The sequence below is a fragment of the Bos grunniens genome, chromosome 4 (assembly GCF_055505025.1).
Source record: "Bos grunniens cultivar Pamir isolate PY7600 chromosome 4, Bosgru_T2T1.0, whole genome shotgun sequence".
In the NCBI taxonomy this organism is placed as follows: domain Eukaryota; kingdom Metazoa; phylum Chordata; class Mammalia; order Artiodactyla; family Bovidae; genus Bos; species Bos grunniens.
In genome coordinates this window covers 99958382-99976069 of record NC_141168.1, presented here as the reverse complement: position 1 = coordinate 99976069, position 17688 = coordinate 99958382, and the positions used below count along the sequence as shown (strand labels likewise).

General features: G+C 38.3%; 1 protein-coding gene across 3 annotated transcripts in view; it reads left to right on the top strand.

Moving 5' to 3' along the window:
* The first annotated feature begins 2132 nt into the window (after window positions 1-2132).
* TMEM106B (transmembrane protein 106B) overlaps window positions 2133-17688 on the top strand; it is a 27500-nt gene continuing 11944 nt past the window's right edge. The window contains exons 1-4 of one of the 3 annotated variants that reach the window (XM_086397607.1): window positions 2133-2334; window positions 4636-4857; window positions 7936-7999; window positions 13240-13399. In XM_086397607.1, the coding sequence (XP_086253733.1) occupies window positions 4638-4857; window positions 7936-7999; window positions 13240-13399 (444 nt within the window). In that variant the 5' untranslated portion in view covers window positions 2133-2334; window positions 4636-4637. Of the gene's footprint in view, window positions 2477-3020; window positions 3270-4635; window positions 4858-7935; window positions 8000-13239; window positions 13400-17688 lie in introns of those variants that run through there. The other 2 variants (XM_086397608.1, XM_086397609.1) reach the window with 2 other exon arrangements.

Genomic DNA, 17688 nt, shown 5'->3' with positions numbered 1-17688 from the left:
TTTGAAATTTCAAACAATGTTAGTGAAAGATGCTCACCCCTCTCCTCACCTTTGGAAGGCCTGGGCTAAATATGAAGGCTTAAATAATTTAATCAATGCTTCCAAGGGAAGATATGGGCTAAAAGGGGAGGTGAGGAATGATTTAACTAACCTCACGTTGTTGGACATTTAGGTTAAGTGAGGGTTTCCCAGGTGGTGCTCGTGGTAAAGAACCCATCTGCCAATACCAGGTTGGATCTCTGGGTCGGTAAGATACCCTGGAGAAGGGAATAACAACCCACTCCAGCATTCTTGGTCTTCCCTACTAGCTCAGCTGGTAAAGAATCCGCCTGCAATGCAGGAGACCCCGCCTTGATTCCTGAGTGGGGAAGATCCCAAGAAGGGATAGGCTAACCACTCCAGTATTCTTGGGCTTCCCTGGTGACTCAGCTGGTAAAGAATCTGCCTGCAATGAGGGAAACCCGAGTTTTATCCCTGGGTTGGGAAGATCCCCTGGGGAAGGGAAAGGATACCCACTCCAGTATACTGGCCTGGAGAATTCCATACTGCATAGTCCACAGGGTCGCAGAGTTGGACACAACTGAACAACTGTCACTTTGAGGGCTTCCCTCCTAGCTCAGTCGGTAAAGAATCTGCCTGCAATACAGGAGACCTGGATTCGATTACTGGGTTAGAAAGATCCCCTGGAGAAGGAAATGGCAACCCACTCCAGTATTTTTGCCTGGAGAATCCCGTGGGCAGAGGAGCCTGGAGGACATGGGGTCCTCAGAAAGGACATGGACATACAGTCCATGGGGTCGCAAAAAGCCCGACACGGCTGAAGCGACTTAGCATGCATGCACTTTGTACTGAAATCTTATTAGAGTTCTCCTCGAAAGTAAAAGTTGCTCAGCCGTTTCCGATACTTTGCAACCCCATGGACTGAGGCCATAATCTGGAGTGGGTAGCTGTTCCTTCTCCATGGATCTTCCTAACCCAGAGATCGAACCCAGGTCTCCTGCATTGCAGGCTGATTCTTTACCAGCTGAGCCACAATGGAAGACCTTAGGTTTAGGATAAATTCCAAAAGGTGGGTCTGTGGGGCTAAAGGTTGTGAAAATTTAGTTTTAATACTCTTGCTACATATTGTCTAACTGCTTGCCAGGTTATTTATATCTTTACCAACATTATGTGAGCAGGCTCATTATCTTACACGTGTAAATAGGAATTTAAGATATTAAATTGTATGTTTTTTATTTGCATTTCTTACTTTTACGTATCTACATATTCTATTGGCTACCTATCCTGTCAGAACACAAAAATACAATAAATTACTATCACTTACTTCCTTGGTTATGAGGTACCTTGTGACCGTGATTATAAAAGTAGCTTTCATTCATTAAACGTGAAGTTCTCTGCAGGCAATGAGTCCAGTCCGCGGTTGACAGGCATTGCCAATACCTCATTTAACTCTCAAAACAACTCTGTATAGTTATTCTCATTTTTCACATGAGATAACCTACCCTTTGAGATATTGGGGAGAGTAGCCCCAAGTCACAGGGATGAGTTGAAACACGGGGATTTGGGCGGGGATCTCACACTCTTTGTAACTAAGCACTTATGGGGAGGAAGGAGACATAAGGTACAAAAACAAAACCATATCCGGTTCCCACCCACTTACTATTCCTTTCTATAATTAAGAGGTTCTAAATTAAAACAGATGTGACTTCTCAGCTACCAGACACCCGTCTACCAACCGATTTATGTCACTCCCAGCGTCGCGAGTGTCAGGGACCACTTGAAGAGCTTGGACGAGCGGCTGTTTCAGCTCAGGGAGCTGTCACCGTCTTTCCCCTTTGCAAAGGGAAACAGCCTGATGGGGGAAAACGGAGGGAGTACTACTATTTTCAAATCTTCCAGGGCCAGAGCGGTCAAATTTTACCACTAGTTCTTGGGACACGAAGGAAATGAAACTGGGAGACGGCACACAAAAACCGCCGCAGACATTAAGAGCTTTAAGACGGAGGAAGGACGCAGGCTTAGTGCGCGCTTCCGGGCCACAGCACGCGCGCGCGCGCACACACACACACACACACACTGCCCCCACCACCACCACCACCACCACAGCCCCACCAGGAGCGCTCTGCGCAGGCGCGGGCGCAGGTTGCAGCGACAGCGACGGGCCTCAGCTGATGCCGTGGTGGTGCTGCCCCACCCCCACCCCGACCCCGCGGGGACCCAGCGCTGCAGACCCGTCGCTCCCGCCCCAGCACCCGGGACTGCGGACTCCGTGACCCTGCCCTCGGGCCTGTCCGAGCCGGAGTTGCTCGGGACTGCACAGCACCCCGCGTGCCGGTGAGCGACCCGGGACGCGCAGCCCCCAGGTCCCCTTCACCAGCGGGGGCCGAGCGGGCGCCCCGGAAAGAGCCGAGCCGGAGGAGGAGGTGGCGGAGGGGAGGCTGCGGGGCAGAGAGACGCTCCGGGCCGGGCGATGGAGGTGTGTCAGCTCCTCTTCCCCCGGCCCAGCCTTCTGCCAGGGGACTCCGGGCTTCGGTGCAAGCCCGGCGCACGGGGAAGATACCAGGCCCCCACGCCTTGAGCGGCCGGTAGCCCTTAGTTCTGCTCTTTTTCAGTATTCTTGTCCGACTGCCTGTATTTCATCTTTAACCTTTCCAGAGTCGGCAGGCTTACGAAAGGCGCCGACTTTTTTCGTTTAGAAGCTCACGACCTATTTAAATCGGATGGAGTCCTGTACTTTTTCTCCCCCCTTCCATAATGAGCCTAAGATTCGTGTTGCTGTTAAGTAAATGAAGGGATTTTGATTAAAAAAAAAAAATATATATATATATATATATATATATATATTGAGCACAGGGGCCTAGCACCTCTTTATAAGTCTCCAAGAATAAAAGTGGTTAAACTTAGCAGCTCTTTGAGGAAAATCCAGTAGGGAGGGCAGGAATGGGCAGTACCTGACAAAGCCTGGCACTTGTCCATTAACCTTGATGAAACAAACACCAGTCCCACGCCGACTCTAAGGCAGCTGTTACATAAGGATAGAAAACAGACTCCGACTGAGAGCCTCTTGTTGTTTTATTTTTTTGCCTTCTGTGCCTTTTCCCTTTAAGTCATTACAGTGGGAGGTACCCTATACCTCTGTTGTGTTAACTGAGATCCTAAAAGGGTGCGTTTGGCGCCCTGATCCCCGGTCATCTAGTATTCCACATAAGCCCAAGGTCAGAGTGTGTGGGGTCAGTGATGTTAATTCTCCCCTGAACCACCTGTGACTGGCAAGTATTGGTTTGGCTTGCAGTAAATGTCTTTGAGCAAAATCCAGAGAAATATATGCGTTTTTAGAGGTCATAAGTTACTTATGTTTTTGAACTTAATGGGCAGCGTGTACATAGATTTTTTTAAATATTGAAAACAAGCATTTTATTCATCATTCTGAAATTTTAAGTTTGTCCACTAGTTAGGTAATTTTTTATCCTGCTGTTTACCCTGTGTTCGAGTGACCCCAATACATGGATCGCATACAAATTTTAAAAAGTAGAATTTTATTCATAGAATAAGATAAGTTGAATTATTTTGAGGGTCAGTTTTTCTTATTAAAAGCAATGAGCATTTTTAAAGACATATCTTTTTATATGAATGCCTTTAATAATCTGTTTTAGGAAATGATAAAAAATATATGGTCACATTTTGAAACAGAAGTGGATTGTTTTTCAATTGTGCTTTATCCTTTTGTTAATTTGTGCCGAGAATATCAACAGATTAAAATACATGGCTTAAAAAAAATTTTATTTTAATCCTAAAACTTGTGTGACTTCAACTGGTCTTACTGCATTACTTACCTGTGGATGTTCTTTTGATATAGGTACTAGCACTTCCTATTTTTATTTGTCTTTAAATTTTATTTAATTTCCCATCTGCGTTTTTGATACTCTTACCCTAAAAACTTGAAATTAATGTTCTAAATTTTGCTGCTTTGTCTTGGTGAATTATAGTCAATATTTTAGAATATTAATTTATTAATTTTAACTTTCACCAACTGTTGAATGAAAGAAAAAATCTGGAGGTTTGTTTTTTGTATTTTTTTGTTGTTGCAAATGTTTAAAGCTAGAAGTGTGAGTGTGAGAAAGATTGTGGATTTTGTCTATCACATAAGGGCATGAATTTTAAAAGGTTGAAAAATACTACTTTGACATTACCTAGTGAGACCTAGCTGTAATCTGCCCAAAGCAACTTTTGCTTTGCTGCTGTTTTAAAGGTAGAACGTGTTTTTGTTTTATTCTAAGAAAAGTGAAGCACATGTGTTTCTTTTCAGAGAACTCTTAAGAGTTCTCACTTAAGAACTACACTCTTAAGTGTAGACTTCTGTCAAATTTTAATGTTGTTTGAAAGCCCTTTCTCATCACAAGTTTGATATGATATCATTTCATAATATTTTGTTAGAAAAGTACTTTTGGACTCTAGTCAATGGCTGTTTTATTTAAGACATTATTTTGATTGAATATAATTCCAACCCAAATAGTAGTTTGAATACTCCCTTGAGGGTTATTTTAATTAATTTGATGAGTATAAATATCCTGTAATGTTTTTAAGTATACTTTCTTTTAACTGAAGTTTACTGTAAGATTTTTGTCTTTTTCTTAGACATGGGAAAGTCTTTTTCTCATTTGCCTTTACATTCAAATAAAGAAGATGGTTATGATGGCATGACATCAACTGAAAATATAAGGAATGGATTGGTTAATGGTGAAGTCCATAATGAAGACGGAAGAAGTGGCGATGTCTCTCAGTTTCCATATGTGGAATTTACGGGAAGAGACAGTGTCACTTGCCCCACTTGTCAAGGAACAGGAAGAATTCCTAGGGGTATGTGTTACTGCACTGTTTCTCCATTAAAGAATAATTACAGGAACTTTCACAATTACTTTGAAACTCATGGGTCTAAGCACAACCATTTATGTTTTAAAAGACAGAATTAAAGGTAAAACTTCCTATCAGTTATCTTCTGTCAAAAGGACACAAACATAAAGATTTTAATTAGGGATCCTAAAGCAATAATGAAAAGCACCCTTCTACCTCCAATATTTTTTTCTTTCCCACCTGAAATTATAGCAGATATGCAGCGTGTCTTGACTGTAAACTTTTAGTCCTATTTGGTATCAGTAGAGATCAGGTCACGGTTGCTTTGCTGTAGTGGGTGTTAGGTTAAGTAATGTGGTGACCGAATATTTTTAATTTGTTGTTTAAAGAATAATAATAAGCTGGTCATGCGCTAATTAGTTCTTTTTTAAAGGAACTACATGAAGAGGGATGATACATGAAGATGAGCCATATAGGAAAAAAAATCAATTTGTGCCTTGTCATAGGGGAAGTTGATAGGGAGTAATCCCCATGTGCTGTTTGTAGGTTACTTTAGTAGCAGTGGAAGTAAGGAGAAATAATGTAAGAAACCTTGTACTGTTCTCATTTACTTCTTGATTGAAGTCAATATTTGACCCTGGAGAGATGCTGAGGGAAGGCCAGAATGACAATACCTTTGCAGAGGTAGTAGCTATTTGAGAATTAAAGGATTATTGTAGTTTAAGGTATTAGTGCACCAGACTGGGGGCCTGGGGAGGGCTGAAGTCTCATTTTTGCAATCTAGATATATTTTTGAAGTATAGCCAGTAGGTTTTTGGCTGTCTGGATGTGTATTGTGGATAGTAAGGTGAAGGATGATCTTGAAGATATTTTTGTCTGAGCAGCTGGAGGAATGGAGTAGCCACTTATTAATATAGAGAAAAGGTTTGAGTATATGTGTCAGGGGAGAGAGCAGGAGTTCAGTTTTAGATATATAAAACTGGAGATGCACTTTTGACATCTGAGTGGATATGTTCAGTAGGAAGTTAGTTATACTAATGGCTGGGAATTCAAATGCAAGGCCTAGCATGAAGTCATATTGGTGTAGAGATGATACTTAAAGCTGAATTGAATGAGAGCACCAAGGTTGTCAGTGTAAATAGAAAACAGAAGAGACTTTAGCACTGAACCTTGGAGCATTGCAACATTTTGAGGTCAGTGACATGAGAAAGAATTAGCAAAGGACACTAAAAATAGCAGCTAGAGCAGAAACAGGAAATCCCTTTGTCCATGGTATCCTTGAAGGTAAATGAGAAAAATGTACTCCTTGGTGGAGGAGAAGTCCATCAACTATGTTAGGTACTGCTGATTAGATAATGTGAGGACTTAGAACTGACCTTGGGATTTGGTAATTTAGAGGCCAGAGACCTTTTAAAAGAGCAATTTTGGTAGCAAAGGAATGCATAACGTGTGTAGACTGGGATCAGGAGTGCATAGGAGGCGCAAAGTTATATAGTCGGAAAATAGCTTTTCTTTGAGTTTTGCTGTACAGGAGAGGAGAGAAAAGTGATAGCTAGAGGGGACTATAAGGTCAGGAGAAGAATTTTTTGAAGATGGAATGGATAATGTGTTTGCTGATGAGACTGATCCATAGAACACTGATAATGCAGGTGGCAAGGAATATTACAGTGCACAAGCACAACAGGTTCCTCCAGAGGAGCATAGCCAGTTTACTCCTAGCAGGAGGAGGGGAGGTAGAGTGCATGGATGCACAAGCGGGTGGGTGCGTGGATGTGGTGGTAGGAGCTTGGTGGGAATCCTTGTGTCTTTGCCGCATCGTGAACTGAGCGTAAGGACAGGGGAGAAGATATTGGAGGTTTGAAGAGAAAGCTGAAGTTATGAAATTGTAGTTTGGGAGAGTCAGGTTGAGAGTATGAACTCGGGAAATATAGTGTAAGTGTTGGCATTATTAAAGGCCACTTGAAATTAGTGATCTAAAATGAGACTGTTCTTCTCTATCTACTTTTAGCTGTGTAGATACAGACATAGTAGCTAAAGGGTTATTTTTAATCAGTAGCCATTTAAACAGATGAATAGCACCAAATAAGATATGCACACACACACACATACACAGATATATATTTATATGTGAATATGGTAGGGGAAGTATGGATGAGGGGAGACTTGTGGAGGGGGCAGGGAGGTATAACAAAAGTATTATGGAAAGCTTTAAAAGAGAATTTGACTATGGGGCTTTGATAGTTAATATGAAGAACCAAGTTTTCATAAGATTGGAAAATTGGCATTTAGAGGTCCATTTATTCATTAAGTTAAAGTGTTAGCCTCTCAGTCATGTTTGATGCTTTGGTGACCCCTGCCAGACTGGTGTAGCCTGCCAGACTCCTCCGTTCATGGAATTCTCCAGGAAAGAATATTGGAGTGGGTAGCCATTCCCTTCTCCACGGGATAATCCCAAATCAGGGATCGAACCCAGGTCTCCTGCACTAAAGGCACATCCTTTACCATCTGATCCACCAACCCAAGAAAGAAATATTGAATTTTGAAGTAACTTAATATAGAGAGGGGTGTGACCTGAAAGAGTCCTTCCTGGAAGGCTATATATACGTTTGGGGTCTTGAAGCCTGAGAGTTAATATATGTCAGTTTTGGTTTTCAAGGGGAATACTTTAAGAACCTTCCTAGTTATAGGGTTTCAGTACACAGTGGTAACAGTATGCTGCTTCTGCTCTCATTCAGATAACCCAATTGAAATCTTAATGGAAAACTGGGTTAAGGAAAGCCTGGTAAATTCAGATCTGAAAGCCTGGACTTGGTGATTTTTTTTTTCCCCCACTGGAAGAAAGAATTACTCTTTCTCATTCTTCATAGTATTTTGAATAGCTAGAAATTCAGATATGAAAAAAACACAGTGTCTGCTTTGGAACTCAGCTACTACTGGATGATTTTTGAAGATTTTGAGAGAATTTAATAAAGGAATGAGATGAGAGCCAGATGGTATTGTGTTCTTTCCAAACCAGACTTTGATGAGGAGTCATTATACTTTTAATTAATCATGTTAATACATTTCTAAATCTAATTCTTTTAGGACAAGAAAACCAACTGGTGGCATTGATTCCATACAGTGATCAGAGATTAAGGCCAAGAAGAACGTAAGTAATCATAAGAAAATGGCAATTAAAAAAAATTTTTTTGCTTTTCAAATATGTATAAATAGGTATTTTAGTTAAAACTATTAAAAGGAAAAATAGTATCAGGTTAAGTTATGCCATCATATCCATTATGTCATTAGAAAATAAAAATGATTCCTGATTGCATAAGTTCTTAAAGCAGTGTAGTATCGAAATCTTAAATCTGTTAAAACAGGTAGACCTGAAAGAGCAATTAGGTCTCAGTTACACAGAGACAACATTTTCATCAAAAATGGGTGTTAAGGTATTCCCACTAACTTCAGAATAAATATGGTTATTCATACCATGATGACATAAGGACCCAAAAGTGCTTGGCAGCTTTGCGGAAGTTGTGATGAAACGCAGAAGGAGAGTTTCTAAGAGCCCTTGGACAAAGTAAATACTTTATCCCAAGAGAAGAGGCCCCCACTCAGAAGACTTCCAGTGAATTTCCTCTGAGAATATTCTGTTAACATAGAAAATCTAAAAACTCTTTAACTTGGAGAGAATGCACAAAAGTCGACAGAGATACACAGAAGGGCCTTGAGAAAATCTAAAGGAACTGGGCCATCCTAAGTCCTCAAAGACCTTAAGGAAACTCAACAAAAACTCCTACAAAAAGGAAGATACAACCTAAAGAAAAAAATTACTGACAGTAGAATCCAGGTTGTATAGAACAAGAGTAGTGATAAAAGAAGAGGTTCAGAAACCATACAGATAGTCCCAAAACTATAGAAGTGGATATACGTAGAGACCATCTAATACTTTGTGTAACAGAGCATGGAGTCCTTGAACAGTGAAGCTATGAAAGCAATCCTGGCCCATCCTCACCACATAATATGGCAACTTCTCTTAAAAGTACAAAAATGTATCTAAATACGAGCAGTAAAAAAAAACAAAACAGATTACCATCAAGCATCATATGAAAGTTCAGTTCAGTTCAGTCGCTCAGTAGTGTCTGACTCTTTGCGACTCCATGAACCACAGCATGCCGTGCCTCCCTGTCCATGACCAACTCCCGGCGACTACCCACACCCATGTCCATCAAGTCGGTGATGCCATCCAACCATCTCATCCTCTGTTGTACCCTTCTCCTCCTGCCTTCAATCTTTCCCAACATCAGGGTCTTTTCAAATCAGTCAGCTCTTCGCATCAGGTGGCTGAAATACTAGAGTTTCAGCTTCATCATTAGTCCTTCCAATGAACACCCAGGACCAATTTCCCTTAGGATGGACTGGTTGGATCTCCTTGCAGTCCAAGGGACTCTCAAGAGTCCTCAACATCACAGTTCAAAAGCATAAGTTCTTTTGTGCTCAGCCCTCTTTGTAGTCCAACTCTCACATCCATATATGACCACTGGAAAAACCATAGCCTTGACTAGACAGACCTTTGTTGACAAAGTAATGTCTCTGCTTTTCAATATGCTGTCTAGGTTGATCAGAACTTTCCTTCCAAGGAGTAAGCATCTTTCAATTTTATGGCTGCAGTCACTGTCTGCAGTGATTTTGGAGCCCAAAAAAATAAAATCAGCCACTGTTTCCACTGTTTCCCCATCTATTTGCCATGAAGTGATGGGACCAGATGCCATGATCTTCGTTTTCTGAATGTTGAGCTTTAAGCCAACTTTTTCACTCTCCTCTTTCACTTTCATCAAGAGGCTCTTTAGTTCTTCTTCACTTTCTGCCATACAGTTGGTGTCATCTGCATATCTGAGGTTATTGATATTTCCCCCAGCAGTCTTGATGCCAGCTTGTGCTTCATCCAGCCCAGTGTTTCGCATGATGTACTCTGATGTAAGTTAAATAAGCAGGATGACAATATACAGCCTTGACATACTCCTTTTCCTATTTGGAACCAATCTGTTGTTCCATGTCCAGTTCTAACTGTTGCTTCCTGACCTGCATACAGGTAGTAAAACTTATAAAAGAAGAACTGATCAAAATACTAGCAAATGATAAAGCATTATCAGAAGCAGATGAGAACTTTAACTTAATACTTCCGTGTTCTGAAAGAGATTAAAGAAACTATAGAAGCTATGACAGTAAAACAGAAAAGTCAAAAGTTGAGGAGCTCAGAAATACAGTGACTAAACAATAGAAGGATATGAAAAGAGAGTCTACAGGTCCCTGGAAAGAATTAGAGAAAAATAATTTTGAGATGAAGACAAGCAGAAAGAACACAGTACAAAGAAATACCTTGGAAAGTGCACTTAGAAGACAGAGCAGATACAAAGGATGAAGTGAAAACATTCACTCGTGCACACACACAAACAAAAATTAATGAAAAGTACTTGAGAGAAAATGGTACAGAACACAAGCCAAGGAGATCGAGCATAAATGTAACTGGAGCTCTTGAAGAAAATCAAAGGAGGCAAACTGAAGAAAGAGAAAACGTTTAACTCAAGATCACTTCCTTGAAATAAACAAGACATAAATCTACACACTGAAAAGACATACCATAATTTTGGAAATAACCAATCTTAGTGAAATTACTGGACTTCAAAGGTAATAACAAAAAACTCAACAGCCCCTTTGAATGCCCAAGCAAAGGATTGATTAAATTATAAGGGATAGAAAATCAGATTGGCATGTTCCTTCTTGACCACAATGCTTTAAACACATAAGCAGTAAAACAGCATGCCAAGTCTTCATGGAAAGAAAAACGCAACTAGGATTTATAAACAGTCTGACTCTTTATTATATAATTTCTAGACAGTTAAGAATGTCCAAGAAATTAGAGTTAATTTCTTAATAACCTAGAGTGGACCAGCTTTCCTAACTGTTTTAGAATCCAGTAATAGAAGAATTTGGCAATAAGGAGTTCATGATCTGAGCCACAGTCAGCTCCCAGTCTTGTTTTTGCTGACTGTATAGAGCTTCTCCATCTTTGGCTGCAAAGAATATAATCAATCTGATTTCAGTGTTGACCATCTGGTGACCATGTGTAGAGTCTTCTCTTGTGTTGTTCGAAGAGGGTGTTTGCTATGACCAGTGTGTTCTCTTGGCAAAACTCTGTTAGCCTTTGCCCTGCTTCATTCCGTATCCCAAGGCCAAATTTGCCTGTTACTCCAGGTGTTTCTTGACTTCCTACTTTTGCATTCCAGTCCCCTATAATGAAAAGGACATCTTATTTGGGTGTTAGTTCTAAAAGGTCTTATAGGTCTTCATAGAACCATTCAACTTCAGCTTCTTCAGTGTTACTGGTTGGGGCATAGACTTGGATTACTGTGATATTTGCAGATGGTGATTGCAGCCATGAAATTAAAAGACGCTTACTCCTTGGAAGGAAAGTTATGACCAACCTAGATAGCATATTCAAAAGCAGAGACATTACTTTGCCAACAATGGTCCGTTAGTCAAGGCTATGGTTTTTCCAGTGGTCATGTATGGATGTGAGAATTGGACTGTGAAGAAAGCTGAGCACGGAAGAATTGATGCTTTTGAACTGTGGTGTTGGAGAAGACTCTTGAGAGTCCCTTGGACTGCTAGGAGATCCAACCAGTTCATTCTAAAAGAGATCGGTCCCGAGTGTTCTTTGGAAGGAATGATGCTAAAGCTGAAACTCCAGTACTTTGGCCACCTCATGCGAAGAGTTGACTCACTGGAAAAGAGTCTGATGCTGGGAGGGATTGGGGGCAGGAGGAGAAGGGGATGACAGAGGATGAGATGGCTGGATGGCATCACCAACGCGATGGACGTGAGTTTGAGGTGAACTCCGGGAGTTGGTGATGGACAGGGAGGCCTGATGTGCTGCAATTCATGGGGTCGCAAAGAGTCGGACACGACTGAGTGACTGAATTGAACTGAACTGAATAGAAGAATAGATTCATAAATTTGGATAAAATGTAAAAAGTTAATAAAAGTGTAGGTTAACTTTTAAAAGATAAAAGCAAAAACAAGATGCAGATCAAGTCAGGATACAAATAGCAAACTAAGAAGTGGTATTTGCAAATATTATTAGAGGTCCAATATCCTTACTCTAGAGTTTCACAGTTTGAGAAGAAAAAGGCTAACCATACAAAAAGTAAGATCTGTGAACAGCCAGTTTACAAGGAAGAAAAGCAAGTATCTTTTAAACATATGAAAAGATGTTAAATCTCACTCATAGGAGAAATGCAAATTAGAACAATACTGAGGTACCATTTCTTGTGTATCAGATGATCAGAAGTCCAAAATTTTGACCGTGTTATTTTGTTGGCAATACTGTGTGAAAAGAAGCGCACTTGTGCCTTACTACTGAAGGGGAAATTTGGCCTTATCTGTCAAAATTACATACACATTTACCTTTTGGCTCAGGAATTCTACTTTGAAAAGTTTATTCTAAGGATTACTGTCAAATACAGCATTTGCACGCATTATTCACTGTGCTAGTATTTATTTTACCAAAAACTAGAAATAATGTAAGTGGCCACTAGAAAGGGACTAGTAGAAGAAGTTACACTATATCTATATGATAAAATGGAACGAGGAAGAACTGTATTTTACTATAGCATGATATCCAAAGCACATTTCTTTTGAAACTACATACATGCATGCACACAGAGAGAGAGACAATAGAATGATAAACTATAGACCAACAAAATTGATTACCTTCAGAGTTTGGGACCGAACTTTGAAGAGGAAGCAGGTAAGCAAATTAAATATCTGTGTGTACATGGATATATTTCTGTTGTTTAGACTTTAGATCATGTCCTTCTTTTTTTAATATCACTTAAAAGATTGTATCAAAAGTAAAAAAAAAAAAAAAAACCAGTTCCTACAGATTGAAACAAACTGAAACAATTGATTCTAACTATATATCCAGTTGATAAAATAACCACAGATTTTCACACACATGTGAAAATTCTACTTCAGTAAATTCATCAGGGAGTCTTGAAATATATACTTTTATAAAGCTCCGCAGTTTGATTCTAATGAGCAGCCTGCTTTGGGCATCACCACAGTAAATGTTCTATCTATAATAAGCCTGAAATTTGAGTCTCCAAAAAGATAAATATGTCTTTTAAGAAGAATATTTTAATGCTTAATAGATTCAAACCTACTCTATTCAATACTTTTATAATGTAAAAAGATGGTTAAAAAGAAAAAAATCATACATCTTTTCGTGCTGGTATAATAGGGAAAAAATTGAAAATGAAAATGTCTTCTCTGAATGTTTCATTATGTAATTTTTGATGCATCTATGTTTAAATATCTCACTTTCCTTTTTTTTTTTTTTTCCAGCAAACTGTATGTGATGGCTTCTGTGTTTGTCTGTCTGCTCCTTTCTGGACTGGCTGTGTTTTTCCTTTTCCCTCGTTCTATTGACGTGAAATACATTGGCGTCAAATCAGCATACGTTAGTTATGATGTTCAAAAACGCACAATATATTTAAATATCACGGTAAGAACATGTTTATATTAATATTTGACTTCATTCCTTTATTTTTAAAAAATTTTTATTTTGAGGTATTTGCTTTATTGTGCTTGTTTCTGCCATACATCAACATGAAGACATCATTGCTTTATCATGTTAAGCAACACCTTTGTCCTTATTGAGAGAACATGAAAGGTAACACTTTAATACTTAGTTTTCTTTCTTTCTGTCTGATGTATTGACTTTTTCTATCATCTTTGATTCTGCTGAAAATGGCAAATTCTGTGTATTCAGAATCCTTATCATTTGAAGATGCCTTTGAGAGGGTAAAATAAAATAATTACTGGGAGAAAAGTTTTTACAATCTGTTTACTTTTCAACATTAGACCCTCAGTTGCTCCTAGCAAGATGTTAATATAGTTGATTGAATAGATGTTATACATGTAACATTTTCATGTCCTTGTGTTTTGTGAAACACAATTTTTGCCATCTTTAACAGACCATTCCTTTGTTTTCAAAGGTAGTGAACAAGTGATTGACTTCTCTTGTAAATTAGTATGTGTGAAACTCTTTGTTTCTCAGGAAAATAATTTTTAGGATTCCGCAGCCTTCCCACACCTGAAACAAGCAAACAAAAACCTCAGAGAAGGTCTTGTATGTGTTCTACATTTATGTAAGCATGGTTTGCAAATCACTGTATTATTAGTAAGGAAGATACATTGCTTCTGGCTTTAAGGTACATCTGTGTGGCAGCGATTTGTTTGGAAGGGTAATATTGGACCTCATTCGTTTTCCTTGAAGAGTTGATTGGTGTGCTAGAGGTTGAGGTAGATGCGCCTGTGGTGCTGGAGGGGGGTTGAGAGACATAGGGACTGAAAAGGAAATGTGTGTTGGGTAGAATTACTCCTTAGTTACAGGAAGAAAAGAATTCACATGGATTCATTTATTCTTCTTCTTTTTAAAAAAGAAACTTGAATTAGCTATACCCTGTCAACTATTTCCATACCATTTACTTTATATTCACAACTATGTATGTAGCATTTGCACTATATTAGATATTAGAAGTAATTTAGAGATGTTATGTGGAGGATGTGCATAAGTTATATGCAAATATACACCGTTTTATATCAGTGACTTGAGCATCTGTAGATTTTGGTGTGATGGAACCTTGAGTGGATGGGATAGTTGGTCCTGAAACCAATCCCCCATGGATACCAAGAGATGACTAAACATACATGTGCTAACTCTGTATATAAGCATTTCCACGCATATATTTACACATAATACATTTTAAAATGGAATTATGTATAAAGGGTACACACATATACGTGAGTGTATATACATACACGTTTTCACTTAATTGATCTCACTGCATTTTCCCATATTATGTGGTTGCATGTAGTCTTTTACATGGCCATATTACAATTTTTACTCAACCTTCTTAATAGTTGCTTAGTTTTGATATTACAAATATTTATTCCAAAAACATCTTTGTGCTTAAACTTTGTGCTTCCATTTCCGGTTATTTTTTAAGGATAAATTCCTGAAAGTAAATTTGCAGTTAAAGACCATAAGTTTAAGGCCTTTGATAATAAATCATCATTATTCAAAAGCCTATGACTGCAGTCCCTTGCCTTATAAATTAAATGGATTCTCAGTTTTCAGCAGTAAAATTTTTTATTTTTCATACTAAACTTTTTTGTCCTGTCTTATTTTTTGTTGTCTCTCTTGATGTTTATCTTTGTGTTACCTTTTTAGCTACTAATTTATCTTTCTGTAATTCTACAAGTATTTTTGTTTCCAGCCTGTTTTGCATCATCTTTGTGTTATCTTTTTAGCTACCAATTTATCTTTCTGTAATTCTTAAAAGTATTTTTGTTTCCAGCCTGTTTGCATTTTTTTTTTAATTTTAAAAGATAGGCCTTTATTGTTTTAGAAACAGCTAAAAATTAGAAATATGTAGCATCTGCTGCACTATAATTTTCATGATCTGGAGAATGAGAGAGGTCATTTTTTACTAAACCCCCATGACAGGTACAGTCCTCTGAAGACCTTTTAACTTCTGGGAAATAGAAAACTTCTCTATGAGGAATCTACATGTTTCAACCTGCCTCCCTTTACCCAAGCTCCAAAATGACTAACATTCACGGCACCACAGAATACCTTACACGTTTTTTTTCCCCTCAAACCATCTACCCATGCTGATCAGTTCTAAAAGGTACTGATGTCACATGATGCAGTTTCTTCTCTGTGCGGAATATTAACTCAGAGCAAATGGGAAGACAACACAAAATGAGCTGACTACCATGGTGTGGGCTGCCTATGAATTTAAAAAAATATTTTAATATTCTAATGAAAAGTATGGACACCTCATCAGAAAAAATGTGTACCAATATTAAATAGAACTCCAAAATTTTCCTGGATCCCATTCCTTGGTCTATATCAGAGGGTCCATTGACCTTAAATTTGCAATTTTTTACTGTAGTGTCTAGAAATAAATGGAGAAGGACATGGCAGCCCACTCCAGTATTCTTGCCTGGAGAATCCCAGGGACAGAGGAGCTTGGTGGGCTGACGTCTATGGGGTGGCACAGAGTCAGACATGACTGAAGTGACTTAGCAGCAGCAGCAACTAGAAATAAAATGATATTGGTATTAAGACCCAAGTAGGTGAAAATGTTGTATATTTAGAGAAAGGTTATTTCTACTATTTTATAGAATTTTAAAACATTTCTCTACATTTAACAAAATGAATGCATAAATGTGATCATGAAATTACTGGTTGCTAGCACATTCTTTTTTTTGTCATCATTTTTATACTAAGACCATTTTCTGTCTTGTCACTTATCCCATGTTGCCTCATTCCATATCTTTCTCCATATTCATATTAACTTATAAACTCATATGTTCAGTTTTTCTTAAATCATTATTTAGTTCTAAAAATAATATTTTGTACATACTTTTATGCATCTTGGTTTTCTCAGTTGTTAATACTTTGCAGGAATCACTCCTGATTTTCTGCTTAGAGTTCATTCATTCTTTTTAATGGCTGCATATTATTCCATGTAATGACATAATATTATTTTTCAAGCATTCTACTTTATGTTGGACATTCACTTTATTTTCAAGATTTGTGTTTTGTTTTGTTTTTTGCCACTACAAATAACACTGTCATTAACATCCTAATGTTTTTATTTCTGTGGAATAATTGCTCAGAAGTAGAATTGCTAGGTCAGAGGATAATGCATAATTTAAATTTCAATGAATATTGCTGTAATCCTTCATGTATTTTCCAGGAATGCAAAAATACACCCTTTGGCCCATATCCCTGCCAGAAATAGAATCTGTCATTTTCTATAACTTTTACTAGTTTAATGGATATAAAGCAATATTCCACCTTTATTTAAATCAGCTTTTCTCTGACCATAAATTAATTTGACAAATAGTGTTGGCCATTTATATTTGTACTCTGCTGATTTCTTTACTCATATCCTTTGCTCTAATTTTTTTTTTAACAGGAGGCTTTATGTCTTTTTTTCCACTTTGTAAGGCCTCGTAGTATAGGTGACAACCATTACTATCTGCCTTACAAATACTTCTTCAAGATTTATTAGTTAATGTTTTGTGATTTTATTTATGATTTATTTTGTTAGCACTATTTTAGATGTTTTGTTATTTCCTGATTTAACAGTTTTTCTTTTCATTGACTGTTTTCTAAAGTAATTTGAAACAGTTCTTTAAGTTAGAATTGCAGTTCAGCCCAGCTGTTAATTAAGTGTGGAAATGATGCAACTGTATTTCTTTTCATCAAGTCTTGAAACTGTTCCAATTCCTCTTAAAAGTGACCTGTTGGAAACCTCTACTCATGTATGAGATAAAATACCAATTAAAAAAAAAATAGTTTAAAGTTTTGCTTAACATTTTAAAAGGTTGTCTTTGTATTCAGTAGAATCAGAAATAACTTAGCCTGTGAAGACATTTACATATTAACATTTAGAAAAATTTGGATGGAACTTTAGAGTTACTTTTATTGAAAAATAAAAAAGTAATTTTCCTTGGAGACATGGGCACTGCAGCAGTAGCCCTGAGAGGCACAGAATGTTGGCATAAGTCCTCTTGGAGGAGGTAGCCATTAGCCCCACCATAGAGCCTGCATGTGGAGTCATTTAGTTGTGTCTGACTCTTTGTGACCCCACAGACTGTAGACTGCCAGGCTTCTCTGTCCATGGGATTTCCCAGGCAAGAATACTGGAGTGGGTTGCCATTCCCTTTTCCAGGGGTTCTTCCCCACTCTGGGATTAAACTTGGGTCTCCAGC